The sequence below is a fragment of the Mustelus asterias genome, chromosome 16 (genome assembly GCF_964213995.1).
Source record: "Mustelus asterias chromosome 16, sMusAst1.hap1.1, whole genome shotgun sequence".
NCBI classification, from domain to species: domain Eukaryota; kingdom Metazoa; phylum Chordata; class Chondrichthyes; order Carcharhiniformes; family Triakidae; genus Mustelus; species Mustelus asterias.
The window spans coordinates 79,415,653-79,431,737 of NC_135816.1; the positions used below are offsets into that span (position 1 = coordinate 79,415,653).

A 16,085-nucleotide genomic window follows, 5' to 3' on the forward strand; every position below is an offset into this window, starting at 1 on the left:
ATTAAATAAGACCCCCAGGATCCCCCCAATAACTATTCGAGCTAGCTATTCCCCTTCTTGGGGCCTTGTCTAAAGTCTTCGAGCTGCTTTCTTCTGTCATTAATGACTTGGGTAATGTTGTAGGATTCATCTGTAACATGCGTTATACATTTGTCTCCTATTATTGTGCATACTCCCCCCTGTTGGGCTAACTGATAGTCTACGGCATAGCGGGTCTGCTGCGCGTATAATCTTAATTCAGCCAGTTCTTGGTTGACGGCCTCCAGTGCCTTTGATGTGCTGTTTCCCAGGATGGTTAATCCACAGATAAGATAGTTTCTATTTTTGGCACTAATTACTCCTGCTGTTCCCCCCAAAGACAGGGTCCCAACAAACCCGTAGCCGAGTGACGATTCCAGTGTGACCGGGACCTCCCAATCAGCACAGAATTCCTTGCTGACGGCCTGGGTCACTATCTTTCTCCGGATATGTCCTTTTTGAGGGCATGGAACAGTGAGTGGTCCTATTGTTCCTACTGCAAAAAGGATCGGGAGGGTTGGTGTTGCCGTCGTGAAGGTGCCGTTGAGGAGGAACACAAATCCCTTCTTGGCTCGGTAACATTTAATATCCCGGTTATTGGTCTGTACGAACTGTATATACCGCCAATTGCTCGGTTCACTTGACTTTCTGCCCGATCCTACCAATTAGTAAGTATCAAACGGGTATGTCCGTGTGGCTGAGCTGACATGAGTCCCATTACACTGACCACAAATGAGTTGCCTTCCCGTGGTCACGTTCAGGCATCTTTGCTCGTTACAGGTACAAGTAAACTGGCCTCTGTTTACCCGACAGCGCTGACAGGCACACTGCGTCTGTACACAGGAAACATTCTTGGGGACCAAGGCATATCCACACCCCCATCCCTGCCCCGAGAAGCAAAGCGGGTAGCTTGCATCATCTGAGCATACTCTCCCTCCCACTCCCTGGAGCCCCCTGCACACAGGATCTGCCGAGTTTATTAGTTCCACACAGCCTCCCTGTATCCCCCTTTTATATTTGCCTGTTTGTCCTTTGCAGGGTGTGTCCGAGGTATCCGCCGTATATACGTCATGGGGGGGTCCACCCAGGGGTGGCCACAAATAGGGCCTCTACAGATTGGGCTGGTGGGTAACACACGGTTCGATTACCGTGTAAATGTACATGAGCCTTGTAGAATAAATTATCTTCTAGCCCTGTCAATCTTACAATCGCGACAACATAAAGTGATGCAATTATATACGCGATCTTAGACATGTTCGCCACAGGCAAGTATTAATCTTATTACTCTATATTAACAACTTCCCAAAGGCTGTATTGCCAACCCGAACGCTTCAGTTAATCTTGCTTGTGGTTGTCACCTGTTTTGGGGAAAGCACTCTGGTCACTTTATGGCTTACTTGTTAATATCACTCACTTGTTTCTTTGTATAATTTCAGCTGGGTCCAATGTTTCCATACACCTTTCCCCCTTATGTCCAGACTGGCACAGGTATCTCCACTAATTATGACCTCATATGGCCCATTCCATTTTGGTGCAAACCCTGGTTTTTTGGGTAATGTTTTTACCATGACGCGACTTCCTGCTGTTGGAACGTCAGGACACATTTCAAGCTCTCTCTGTGTGTCTCTTTCTTCCTGATTATCCCTTACTAAATTACACATCCCTTTTAGTTGGGCGCTTAGTTCCAAAACATATCGTTTAATTTTGTCTTTTAGTGGGCCTACATCGGCCCCACCTGTTATGATGCTTTCTGGTAATTGCATCGCCCGTCCTGTCATTAGTTCATAAGGGGTTAATCCGGTTGTGCGGTTTGTGGTGGCTCTTAGCTTCATTAATATAGTCGGTAATACTTCTGTCCACGTTTTTCCTGATGTTTGCATGGTCTTGGCCAGGGCATTCTTAAGGGTTCTGTTCATGCGTTCCACCATTCCAGAACTCTGCGGGTGGTAAGGGATGTGGAATTTTTGTTTTATTCCCATCAGTTGGCACACTGTTTTCACCACCTTTCCGGTGAAGTGTGTCCCTTGATCTGAATCAATTTGTATGGGTACTCCCCATCTAGGGATTACCTCCTCCGCCAATATTCTAGCCACTGTGGTAGCAGTACAATTCCTGGTAGGGAACGCTTCTACCCACCTGGTGAACTGGTCTATAATAACCAGACAATAGGTTTTGCCGTGGGATTGCGGTAGTGGCCGTGTGAAATCTATTTGCAGATGTTCCCAGGGCCCTTTTGGTCGGGACTGGTGTCCCATCTTAATTTTTATGGGTCGACCGGGGTTGTATTGCGTGCACGTCACGCATCGGTGACAGTGTCGGGCTATGTCCCTCCCCATTCCTTTCCACCACCATTCCTTTCCTATACTAGTTGCCATGGCCTCTCTTCCCGCATGTGAGAGTCCATAGTGTAGTTCCAAGAGGGTTCTTTGTATACACTCTGGTGCCATTACCTTGTCATTGCGTCTCCAAACATTATCAGTCCCTCTGCTCGCTCCTTGTGCTTCCCACTTACATGAGGATACCTCGAGAGAGGAGAAGGGTAAGTCCCGAATATCTATTTCGTCTCCTGTCTGGTCCGTTACTGCTATTGGCAGCTCGCCAACTGCCTCCTGTTCTAACGCTAATTGCGCTGCTCTATCTGCAGCTTGGTTCCCTTTGTATTTTAACCAATCGGGGTTGTCCCTTTCTGGTTCCTTCTGATGTGCTTTGATTTTTATTCCTGCTGCTTCTCGGGGTTTCTCGCTGGCCTTTAGTAATGCCTCGATCCTTTGTTGGTGTTTAATTGGAGTTCCTCCCTTGGTTACAAACCCCCTCCTACCCCATGCCATCATATAATCGTGTATTACCCTGAATGCGTACCTACTATCAGTGTATATATTTACCGTCTTTCCTTCGGACAATTCTAGTGCCTTTGTGAGTGCCACTAGTTCCGCCACCTGCGCGGATGGACCTCCGTCAATTCTTTCTGACTTTACCGTTTCCAATCTGTCATTTACTACTGCCCACCCTGTCCGGGGTGATCCTTCCACGTATTTACGTGAGCCATCTACAAAAGGGGTCTCTTCAGCTGTTGCTAAAGGTACATCCTTTACTCTACCTTCTTCTATATCCATATCTATGTCTCCACAGTTATGTGGTTCTCCTGTATCCAAAATTCCTTCTGCTGGGTTCTCTCCTGTGTCTCTTACTGTTATAACTGATTTGCTGGGAGGTAGGAGGACAGCTTCCCATTTAGCCCTTCTCATGTTCGAGATGGACCTTAACTTTCCTGTATTTAGCATTTCAACCAAGGTGTGTTTGGTGTGGAGGATTATGTTCCCTGTCATTACTATCGGTTCGCTAACCTTTACGATCCAGGCGGCGCAAGTGTCCGAGGTACAGGACTTGTGCTTTCCCGATTTGTGCCTTTTTGGGGCTCACCTTTAACCCTGTGGTTTTCAGTTCATTCAACACTAGATATAGTGCTCCCTGATGTCCCGACTTAGATTCTGAGGCTATTAATATATCATCCACGTATTGTAGAATCGTGCTACCCTCTGGTAGTTCTACCCTTTTCAGGATGTCACTCATTACTCGATGGAGGATGGCGGGACTATTGTGGAATCCCTGCGGTAGGCGAGTCCAAGTGTACTGTATGTCTCCCACTGTAAATGTGACTTTGTCTTGGGATTCGGGATCCAAGGGTAGGGACCAGAATCCGTTGGCTATAGCTAATACGGTAAAGATTTTATGCTCCGGTGACAATCCCTTCAGGATTGTCGAGGGGTTGCTACAATGGGGTGCAATTTGGACCTGACTTTATTGAGGCCGGTGTAGTCTCTTGTGAGTCTGTAACTTCCGTCGGGTTTGCTTACTGGCCAGGTAGGGGAGTTAGTGGTACTCGTAGTTTCCCTCAGGACTCCTTTCTCCATTAACCCTTTAACTATTTCTACTACAGCTGCCTTTGCTTCCGGTTTTATCGGGTACTGTCGGTGGGGCTTATGCTCCGGTCCCGGCACCTTTATCGGGTCAGTTTTGATTAGGCCAGAGTCTAATTTTGTTTCGGCCCATACTCCGGGGACGGAGGCACAGATGGCTCCAAACCCCTTTGTTTCTAGTCGCCAATCTCTGGTGGTGGCTGTGGCCACCTTGATAGTCTCGAGGTGACTCGTGAGTTTTCCCATTCCGGTTTTCCGACCGTCCCGTTTCGGCCAGATTAGCTCTCCCTTCCCACAGTCAATCAAAATTTCATACTGCTTCATTAAATCATTTCTCATTATTGTACTCTTGTTATTTTTACATACATAGAATCTCATCGGTATATACAAATTATTTATTTCTACTAACGTGGTCTCGCTCAGGTAGGCGGGTGTTTTGTTCCCTCCTATCCCTGTTAGATAAATCATCCTACTTGTAGTGGGGAAGGGAAGGTCGGTGACAGATATGGATGCTCCTGTGTCCACCAGCATCTCACATTGCCTGCCCCCGACTAGTGCAGACACATAAATCCTTCCCTCCTTCTTACCCTTATGAATGGGGGCTGCAGGTCGTCAGTCTTGCTGATCTCGGAGGTTCCTTAGTTCCTCCAATTCTGCTGTGAACACAGATTGGGGCGGGGGTCTCCCATGTTTGTCCCAACGTATTGCTTCCGTGTGTCCATTTTTATTACAATAATCGCAATGTCTCCCACTGTTTCCAAATTTATTTCCTTTCCTTGGGACCCGGCACTCATTTGCAAAGTGCCCTTGTCAGCCACAATTGTGACAAGTCAGGTTGGGCTTAGTTCCACTCCTGCTACCATAGGCGGCTACTCTTTCCTGCGTTATCTTCGTCTGAGATTTCTCCTCTAATACTCGATTCTTTTTCTCCAGTTCCCTTACTCTGGATTCTAATTTTTTAATTTTATCCTCATCTTTGTTCCACTTTTTAGTGGAGGCGACTACTTGTTCAATTAGTCCAGCTAATTGATGTACTAATAATACCCCTGCCTGTTTTGTTTTGTCTCTCTTTTCCCCATCTACAACACTTTCTCTGTTGTTCTAAGGTCTGAGAAACATCCCAGCCATCCCTTTGCATCTTCTTAATCAGCGCGTGTCTGTCTGTCATATATTTATCAATAAGGGAACCCGCAGGTCCCCACTTAGTTTCTCTACCTGCCATCTTGCAGATGTCTATGCCCCGGCCACGATTACCTCCTCAGCAATGTGTTTTCTCCACCGTTGGGGTTTCTATTTATACTCACGGCCACGATTACCTCCTCGGCAACGTGTTTCCTCCACCGGAGTCCGGCTCTAGGTCAGAGTGATCAGTCCCTTACTGCACCGCTTTACAATGTGACAGACAAGTACACAAACTACACAAACTTTTATGCAAACAGATGGCAAACTCTGCGTTTGTTCGCCACTACAGAGTTTGATGTTAAATGACCTTTATCACTTGTGCTTCACGATCCTAAGTGCCTTGGTGCCTCTACGCCCATTTCAGGGTCCTGACCTTCACGTGGGGGATTTCCCCTCTTAACCACTGGTCTAGGGCTGCACGTTTGAGACGGGCACTTCCTTATCCTTAGCCGATTAGCACAAGCAATCAATTCCTGTTTCTATCCGATAGCCCCATAAATTCCCCTAATTTTCACCCGTTTTTAACTGCATTGTTGGCTCAGTCTGATTCCCACAGGTTCAATAATCTCTACTCCAGTTCGCTGATCGAGGCCAACCGACAACTCGCCAGCAGTGAGATCCTGCCGACTACGCCACTTTGTTGTGGGAAAATCACCACTCGGAGTCAGATTTAAAGATTCAACATGCAGTTTATCGGACAAAGCTTTGGGAGAAGCGCTGGGCTCTCCGCAGTGCACGCAGTCACCCTCTCCACTTTAAAATGGCAGCTGTGCTTTTATACATTTTCAAATAGTGGACAAGTACGGGCATTAGCAGTTAGCACATCATTCTACATTTATGCCCCTCTTTCAACGACTGATCTTGTTAACTAAACTCATTGTTTTGGTTCTGCCTTATCTCAAGCTAAGGTGATCATCTGGGCCTCAAGGTCTGATTTATTTCCTGTAGTAATTAGACACTAACAGGAGTTAACTCATTGTGCAATGTCTGTGCCTAAGTCAGCACATCTTAATGTCTTTTCACAGAGTCCATTTTGAGCCAGGTAACCATCTTGAATCTTTTAATTTCGAGTTTATTCCAAGACCTCTCTCTCTGAACATTACTGTATCTGTCAGCAGTTCCCTCTTGCTGAATATTACTGTATCTGTCAGCAAATTCCTCTCGCTAAATATTACTGATCCGTCAACAGTTTCCACTATCTGAATAGCACTGTAAAATGTCAACAGTTTCCTCTCCCTGAATATTACTGTATCTGTCAGCAGTTATCTCTCTCTGAATATTTCCGTATCTGTCAGCAGTTTCCTCTCTGAATATTACTGTATCTACCAAAAGTTTCCTCTCTCTAAATATTACTGTGTCTCTCTGCACTTTCCTCTCTCTCTATATTACTCGAGACCTGTCAGCAGTTTCCTCTCTCTGAAATCTGTCAGCAGTTTCCACTCGCTGAAAATTCCTGCATCTGCCAATAGTTTCCCCTCTCTGAATATTACTGTATCTGTCAGCAGTTTCCTGTTTCTGTATATTACCTTATCTGTCAGCAGTTTCCTCTGTTTGAATATTACTGTATCTATCAGTAGTTTCCTGATCTAAATATTACTGTTTGTGACAGCAGTTCCCTCTTGCTGAATATTACTGTATCTGTCAGCAGTTTCCTCTGTTTGAATATTACTGTATCTATCAGTAGTTTCCTGATCTAAATATTACTGTTTGTGACAGCAGTTCCCTCTTGCTGAATATTACTGCATCTGTCAGCAGCTTCCTCTCACTGAATATTACTGCACCTGTCAGCAGCTTCCTCTCACTGAATATTACTGCACCTGTCAGTTTCCTCTCTCTGAATATTACTGCACCTGTCAGCAGCTTCCTCTCACTGAATATTACTGCACCTGTCAGTTTCCTCTCTCTGAATATTACTGCACCTGTCAGCAGTTTCCTCTCACTGAATATTACTGCACCTGTCAGCAGCTTCCTCTCACTGAATATTACTGCACCTGTCAGCAGCTTCCTCTCACTGAATATTACTGCACCTGTCAGCAGCTTCCTCTCACTGAATATTACTGCACCTGTCAGCAGCTTCCTCTCACTGAATATTACTGCACCTGTCAGTTTCCTCTCTCTGAATATTACTGCACCTGTCAGCAGTTTCCTCTCACTGAATATTACTGCACCTGTCAGCAGTTTCCTCTCTCTGAATATTACTGTTTCTGCCAGTTTCCTCTCTGAATATTACTGTATCTGTCAGTTTCCTCTCTGAATATTACTGTATCTGTCAGTTTCCTCTCTCTGAATATTACTGTATCTGTCAGTTTCCTCTCTGAATATTACTGTATCTGTCAGTTTCCTCTCTGAATATTACTGTATCTGTCAGTTTCCTCTCTCTGAATATTACTGTATCTGTCAGTTTCCTCTCTGAATATTACTGTTTCTGTCAGTTTCCTCTCTCTGAATATTACTGTATCTGTCAGTTTCCTCTCTGAATATTACTGTATCTGTCAGTTTCCTCTCTCTGAATATTACTGTATCTGTCAGTTTCCTCTCTCTGAATATTACTGTATCTGTCAGTTTCCTCTCTAAATATTACTGTATCTGTCAGTTTCCACTCTCTGAATATTACTGTTTCTGTCAGTTTCCTCTCTCTGAATATTACTGTATCTGTCAGTTTCCTCTCTGAATATTACTGTATCTGTCAGTTTCCTCTCTCTGAATATTACTGTATCTGTCAGTTTCCTCTCTCTGAATATTACTGTATCTGTCAGTTTCCTCTCTGAATATTACTGTATCTGTCAGTTTCCTCTCTCTGAATATTACTGTTTCTGTCAGTTTCCTCTCTGAATATTACTGTATCTGTCAGTTTCCTCTCTGAATATTACTGTATCTGTCAGTTTCCTCTCTGAATATTACTGTATCTGTCAGTTTCCTCTCTGAATATTACTGTATCTGTCAGTTTCCTCTCTCTGAATATTACTGTATCTGTCAGTTTCCTCTCTCTGAATATTACTGTTTCTGTCAGTTTCCTCTCTGAATATTACTGTTTCTGTCAGTTTCCTCTCACTGAATATTACTGTATCTGTCAGTTTCCACTCTCTGAATATTACTGTTTCTGTCAGTTTCCTCTCTGAATATTACTGTATCTGTCAGTTTCCTCTCTGAATATTACTGTATCTGTCAGTTTCCTCTCTCTGAATATTACTGTATCTGTCAGTTTCCTCTCTGAATATTACTGTATCTGTCAGTTTCCTCTCTGAATATTACTGTTTCTGTCAGTTTCCTCTCTCTGAATATTACTGTATCTGTCAGTTTCCACTCTCTGAATATTACTGTTTCTGTCAGTTTCCACTCTCTGAATATTACTGTATCTGTCAGTTTCCTCTCTCTGAATATTACTGTATCTGTCAGTTTCCTCTCTCTGAATATTACTGTTTCTGTCAGTTTCCACTCTCTGAATATTACTGTTTCTGTCAGTTTCCTCTCTCTGAATATTACTGTTTCTGTCAGTTTCCTCTCTCTGAATATTACTGTTTCTGTCAGTTTCCACTCTCTGAATATTACTGTTTCTGTCAGTTTCCACTCTCTGAATATTACTGTTTCTGTCAGTTTCCTCTCTCTGAATATTACTGTATCTGTCAGTTTCCTCTCTCTGAATATTACTGTATCTGTCAGTTTCCTCTCTCTGAATATTACTGTTTCTGTCAGTTTCCACTCTCTGAATATTACTGTATCTGTCAGTTTCCTCTCTCTGAATATTACTGTTCTGTCAGTTTCCTCTCTCTGAATATTACTGTATCTGTCAGTTTCCTCTCTCTGAATATTACTGTTTCTGTCAGTTTCCACTCTCTGAATATTACTGTTTCTGTCAGTTTCCTCTCTCTGAATATTACTGTTTCTGTCAGTTTCCACTCTCTGAATATTACTGTATCTGTCAGCAGTTTCCACTCTCTGAATATTACTGTTTCTGCCAGCAGTTTCCTCTCTGAATATTACTGTATCTGTCAGTTTCCACTCTCTGAATATTACTGTTTCTGTCAACAGTTTCCTCTCTGAATATTACTGTATCTGTCAGTTTCCACTCTCTGAATATTACTGTTTCTGTCAGCAGTTTGCACTCTCTGAATATTACTGTTTCTGCCAGCAGTTTCCTCTCTGAATATTACTGTTTCTGTCAGCAGTTTCCTCTCTGAATATTACTGTATCTGTCAGTTTCCTCTCTGAATATTACTGTATCTGCCAGTTTCCTCTCTCTGAATATTACTGTATCTGTCAGTTTCCTCTCTGAATATTACTGTATCTGTCAGTTTCCTCTCTGAATATTACTGTATCTGTCAGTTTCCTCTCTGAATATTACTGTATCTGCCAGTTTCCTCTCTCTGAATATTACTGTATCTGTCAGTTTCCTCTCTGAATATTACTGTATCTGCCAGTTTCCTCTCTCTGAATATTACTGTATCTGTCAGTTTCCTCTCTGAATATTACTGTATCTGTCAGTTTCCTCTCTGAATATTACTGTATCTGTCAGTTTCCTCTCTGAATATTACTGTATCTGTCAGTTTCCTCTCTGAATATTACTGTATCTGTCAGTTTCCTCTCTGAATATTACTGTATCTGTCAGTTTCCTCTCTCTGAATATTACTGTTTCTGTCAGTTTCCACTCTCTGAATATTACTGTTTCTGTCAGTTTCCTCTCTCTGAATATTACTGTTTCTGTCAGTTTCCTCTCTCTGAATATTACTGTTTCTGTCAGTTTCCTCTCTCTGAATATTACTGTATCTGTCAGTTTCCTCTCTCTGAATATTACTGTATCTGTCAGTTTCCTCTCTCTGAATATTACTGTATCTGTCAGTTTCCTCTCTCTGAATATTACTGTTTCTGTCAGTTTCCACTCTCTGAATATTACTGTATCTGTCAGCAGTTTCCACTCTCTGAATATTACTGTTTCTGCCAGCAGTTTCCTCTCTGAATATTACTGTATCTGTCAGTTTCCACTCTCTGAATATTACTGTTTCTGTCAACAGTTTCCTCTCTGAATATTACTGTATCTGTCAGTTTCCACTCTCTGAATATTACTGTTTCTGTCAGCAGTTTGCACTCTCTGAATATTACTGTTTCTGCCAGCAGTTTCCTCTCTGAATATTACTGTTTCTGTCAGCAGTTTCCTCTCTGAATATTACTGTATCTGTCAGTTTCCTCTCTGAATATTACTGTATCTGCCAGTTTCCTCTCTCTGAATATTACTGTATCTGTCAGTTTCCTCTCTGAATATTACTGTATCTGCCAGTTTCCTCTCTCTGAATATTACTGTATCTGTCAGTTTCCTCTCTGAATATTACTGTATCTGTCAGTTTCCTCTCTGAATATTACTGTATCTGTCAGTTTCCTCTCTGAATATTACTGTATCTGTCAGTTTCCTCTCTGAATATTACTGTATCTGTCAGTTTCCTCTCTGAATATTACTGTATCTGTCAGTTTCCTCTCTCTGAATATTACTGTATCTGTCAGTTTCCTCTCTCTGAATATTACTGTATCTGTCAACAGTTTCCTCTCTGAATATTACTGTATCTGTCAACAGTTTCCTCTCTGAATATTACTGTATCTGTCAGTTTCCTCTCTGAATATTACTGTATCTGTCAGTTTCCTCTCTCTGAATATTACTGTATCTGTCAGTTTCCTCTCTCTGAATATTACTGTTTCTGTCAACAGTTTCCTCTCTGAATATTACTGTATCTGTCAGTTTCCACTCTCTGAATATTACTGTTTCTGTCAGCAGTTTCCTCTGTTTGAATATTACTGTATCTATCAGTAGTTTCCTGATCTAAATATTACTGTTTGTGACAGCAGTTCCCTCTTGCTGAATATTACTGCACCTGTCAGCAGTTTCCTCTCACTGAATATTACTGTTTCTGCCAGTTTCCTCTCTGAATATTACTGTATCTGTCAGTTTCCTCTCTCTGAATATTACTGTATCTGTCAACAGTTTCCTCTCTGAATATTACTGTATCTGTCAACAGTTTCCTCTCTGAATATTACTGTATCTGTCAGTTTCCTCTCTGAATATTACTGTATCTGTCAGTTTCCTCTCTCTGAATATTACTGTATCTGTCAGTTTCCTCTCTCTGAATATTACTGTTTCTGTCAACAGTTTCCTCTCTGAATATTACTGTATCTGTCAGTTTCCACTCTCTGAATATTACTGTTTCTGTCAGCAGTTTCCTCTGTTTGAATATTACTGTATCTATCAGTAGTTTCCTGATCTAAATATTACTGTTTGTGACAGCAGTTCCCTCTTGCTGAATATTACTGCACCTGTCAGCAGCTTCCTCTCACTGAATATTACTGCACCTGTCAGCAGTTTCCTCTCTCTGAATATTACTGCACCTGTCAGCAGTTTCCTCTCTCTGAATATTACTGCACCTGTCAGCAGTTTCCTCTCTCTGAATATTACTGCACCTGTCAGCAGTTTCCTCTCTCTGAATATTACTGTTTCTGTCAGCAGTTTCCTCTGTCTGAATATTACTGAATTTTATTTGGTTTGTCTCCACTTCATTCTATATCCTTTCAAGGCTAGATCTGTAACACTAATTAATAATTCATTGTTGTATTCTTTGACAGGCAGCCAGTGACAAAGCATAGCTTCCGTCAGTATCGTGTGTTGGGAAAGGGAGGCTTTGGTGAGGTGTGTGTCTCTTCCTGCAGTGAGCTGTATCTACATATTCTTCTAATGCTGCTAACGCCGTATTTGATCCCCGACTCGCTCCCCCCTCGGATCCCCAACACGCCCCACCCACACGCCCCCCCCCTCCCCGGGAACCCCGTCGCCCCCCCACCCCCCCCCCCCCCCCCCCCGGATCCCCGTCAGCCCCCCCCCCCCAACCCGGATCCCCGTCTGTCCCCCCCGGACCCCCGTTAACCTGTGTGATATCCATGTCCTCTCAGGTGTGTGCCTGTCAGGTTCGGGCGACAGGGAAGATGTATGCCTGTAAGAAACTGGAGAAGAAACGAATCAAGAAGCGGAAAGGGGAAGTTATGACTCTGAATGAGAAAGAGATTTTGGAAAAAGTGAATAGTCGCTTTGTTGTAAGTATGGGAATGATGTCGTTACACTCGTGTCTAAATCAGCAAAGTTTAACAGCATCAAATTGTTGCTCAACCCAACAATCTCTGTATTGCTCACCCCTGAAACCTCTATATCCCACTCCGAACCCCGATATCCTACCCTCAAACCACCCTCACACCCCCATATCCCACCCTCAAACCCCCCCCCCCCCACATCCAAACGCACTTATCTCACTCCCGAACCCCGATATCATAGAACATAGAGAACATAGAACAGTACAGCACAGAACAGGCCCTTCGGCCCACGATGTTGTGCCGAGCTTTATCTGAAACCAAGATCAAGCTATCCCACTCCCTATCATCCTGGTGTGCTCCATGTGCCTATCCAATAACCGCTTAAATGTTCCTAAAGTGTCTGACTCCCCTATCACTACAGGCAGTCCATTCCACACCCCAACCACTCTCTGCGTAAAGAACCTACCTCTGATATCCTTCCTATATCTCCCACCATGAACCCTATAGTTATGCCCCCTTGTAATAGCTCCATCCACCCGAGGAAATAGTCTTTGAACGTTCACTCGATCTATCTCCTTCATCATTTTATAAACCTCTATTAAGTCTCCCCTCAGCCTCCTCCGCTCCAGAGAGAACAGCCCTAGCTCCCTCAACCTTTCCTCATAAGACCTACCCTCCAAACCGGGCAGCATCCTGGTAAATCTCCTCTGCACTCTTTCCAGCGCTTCCACATCCTTCTTATAGTGAGGTGACCAGAACTGCACACAATATTCCAAATGTGGTCTCACCAAGGTCCTGTACAGTTGCAGCATAACCCCACGGCTCTTAAACTCCAACCCCCTGTTAATAAAAGCTAACACACTATAGGCCTTCTTCACAGCTCTATCCACTTGAGTGGCAACCTTTAAAGATCTGTGGATATGAACCCCAAGATCTCTCTGTTCCTCCACAGTCTTCAGAACCCTACCTTTGACCCTGTAATCCACATTTAAATTAGTCCTACCAAAATGAATCACCTCACATTTATCAGGGTTAAACTCCATTTGCCATTTTTCAGCCCAGCTTTGCATCCTATCTATGTCTCTTTGCAGCCTACAACAGCCCTCCACCTCATCCACTACTCCACCAATCTTGGTGTCATCAGCAAATTTACTGATCCACCCTTCAGCCCCCTCCTCTAAGTCATTAATAAAAATCACAAAGAGCAGAGGACCAAGCACTGATCCCTGCGGCACACCGCTAGCAACCTGCCTCCAATCCGAAAATTTTCCATCGACCACCACCCTCTGTCTTCGATCAGACAGCCAGTTACCTATCCAATCGGCCAACTTTCCCTCTATCCCACACCTCCTCACTTTCATCATAAGCCGACCATGGGGGACCTTATCAAACGCCTTACTAAAATCCATGTATATGACATCAACCGCCCTACCTTCATCAACACACTTAGATACCTCCTCAAAAAATTCTATCAAATTTGTGAGGCACGACTTGCCCTTCACGAATCCGTGCTGACTATCCCTGATTAATCCGCATCTTTCTAAATGGTCGTAAATCCCATCTCTAAGGACCTTTTCCATCAATTTACCGACAACCGAAGTAAGACTAACTGGTCTATAATTACCAGGGTCATTTCTATTCCCTTTCTTAAACAGAGGAACAACATTCGCCATTCTCCAGTCTTCTGGCACCATCCCTGTGGACAGCGAGGACCCAAAGATCAAAGCCAAAGGCTCTGCAATCTCATCCCTTGCCTCCCAAAGAATCCTAGGATACATTTCATCAGGCCATCCTTCATCAGGGTATCCTACCCTTAAATACCCCATATCCCCATAAGAGGTGGCGCAGTGGTTAGCAATGCTGCCTCACGGCGCCAGGGACCTGGATTTGATTCCCGGCTTGGGTTACTGTCTGTGTGGAGTTTGCACGTTCTCCCCGTGTCTGCGTGGGTTTCCTCCGGATGCTCCGGTTTCCTCCCACAGTCTGAAAGACGAGCTGGTTAGGTGCATTGGCCATGATAAATTCTTCCCCCCCGTGCACCTGAACAGGTGCCAGAGTGTGGTGACTGGGGAATTTAGGCAGTAACTTCATTGTAGTGTTAATGTAAGCCTACTTATGACACTAATAAATAGACAAACAACTCCCATTCCCAAACCCCCCCACGCCACCCTCAAACCCCCCCACGCCACCCTCAAACCCCCCCACGCCACCCTCAAACCCCCCCACGCCACCCTCAACCCCCCCCACGCCACCCTCAACCCCCCCCCACACCACCCTCAACCCCCCCCCACCCCACCCTCAAACCCCCCCACCCCACCCTCAAACCCCCCCACCCCACCCTCAAACCCCCCCACCCCACCCTCAAACCCCCCCACCCTCAAACCCCCCCACCCCACCCTCAAACCCCCCCACCCCACCCTCAAACCCCCCCACCCCACCCTCAAACCCCCCCACCCCACCCTCAAACCCCCCCACCCCACCCTCAAACCCCCCCACCCCACCCTCAAACCCCCCCACCCCACCGTCAAACCCCCCCACCCCACCGTCAAACCCCCCCACCCCACCGTCAAACCCCCCCACCCCACCCTCAAACCCCCCCACCCCACCCTCAAACCCCCCCACCCCACCCTCAAACCCCCCTACACCCACCCTCAAAACCTCCCAAACCCATTTTCAAACCCTACCCGCACCCTGTATCCCACTCGCAATGCCCCACACCCCACCTGCAACAACCCCACTGCTCACTACCCCACATGCCCCACTGCTCACTATACCCCCTCTATGCCCCACTGCTCACTATACCAGTGAGCCAGTGCTCACTATACCAGTGAGCCAGTGCTCACTATACCATTGGGCCAGTGGGCTGATGAATGGCAGATGGAGTTTAATTTAGATAAATGCGAGGTGATGCATTTTGGTCGATTGAACCAGGGCAGGGCTTACTCAGTTAATGGTAGAGTGTTGGAATGAAAAGATCTAGTGGTACATGTTCATAGCTCCTTGAAAGTGGAGTCACAGGTGGACAGAGTGGTGAAGAAGGCATTCGGCATGCTTAGTTTCAGCGGTCAGAACATTGAATACAGGAGTTGGGACGTCTTGTTGAAGTTGCACAAGACATTGGTAAGGCCACACTTGGAATATTGTGTACAGTTCTGGTCACCCTATTATAGAAAGAATATTATTAAACTAGAAAGAGTACAGAAAAGATTTACTAAGATGCTACCGGGTCTTGATGGTTTGAGTTATAAGGAGAGGCTGGATAGACTGGGACTTTTTTCTCTGGAGCGTAGAAGGCTGAGGGGTGACCTTATAGAGGTCTATAAAATAATGAGGGGCATAGATCAGCTAGATAGTCAATATCTTTTCCCAAAGGTAGGGGAGTCTAAAACTAGAGGGCATAGGTTTAAGGTGAGAGGTGAGAGATACAAAAGTGTCCAGAGGGGCAATTTTTTCACACACAGGGTGGTGAGTGTCTGGAACAAACTGCCAGAGATAGTAGTAGAGCCGGGTACAATTTTGTCTTTTTAAAAGGGGCGGCACGGTAGCACAGTGGTTAGCACTGCTGCTTCACAGCTCCAGGGGCCTGGGTTCGATTCCTGGATTGGGTCACTGTCTGTGTGGAGTTTGCACATTCTCCTCGTGTCTGCGTGGGTTTCCTCTGGGAGCTCCGGTTTCCTCCCACAGTCCAAAGATGTGCGGGTAGGTTGATTGGCCATCTTAGTGTCCTGAGATGCGTAGGTTAGAGGGATTAGTGGGTAAATATGTAGGGATATGGGGGTAGGGCCTGGGTGGGATTGTGGTCTGTGCAGACTCGATGGGCCGAATGGCCTCTTTCTGTACTGTAGGGTTTCTATGATTCTATGATTTAGATAGTTACATGGGTACGATGGGTATAGAGGGATATGG

At 44.9% G+C, this 16,085-nt stretch overlaps 1 protein-coding gene across 4 annotated transcripts in view; it reads left to right on the plus strand.

Moving 5' to 3' along the window:
* Positions 1–16,085, plus strand: part of LOC144505264 (G protein-coupled receptor kinase 6-like) — a 226,085-nt gene that overhangs the window by 37,896 nt on the left and 172,104 nt on the right. For all 4 annotated transcript variants that reach the window (XM_078231310.1, XM_078231311.1, XM_078231313.1 and 1 more), the window contains exons 7-8: positions 11,721–11,784; positions 12,045–12,185. In XM_078231310.1, the coding sequence (XP_078087436.1) occupies positions 11,721–11,784; positions 12,045–12,185 (205 nt within the window). The remainder of the gene's footprint in view (positions 1–11,720; positions 11,785–12,044; positions 12,186–16,085) is intronic.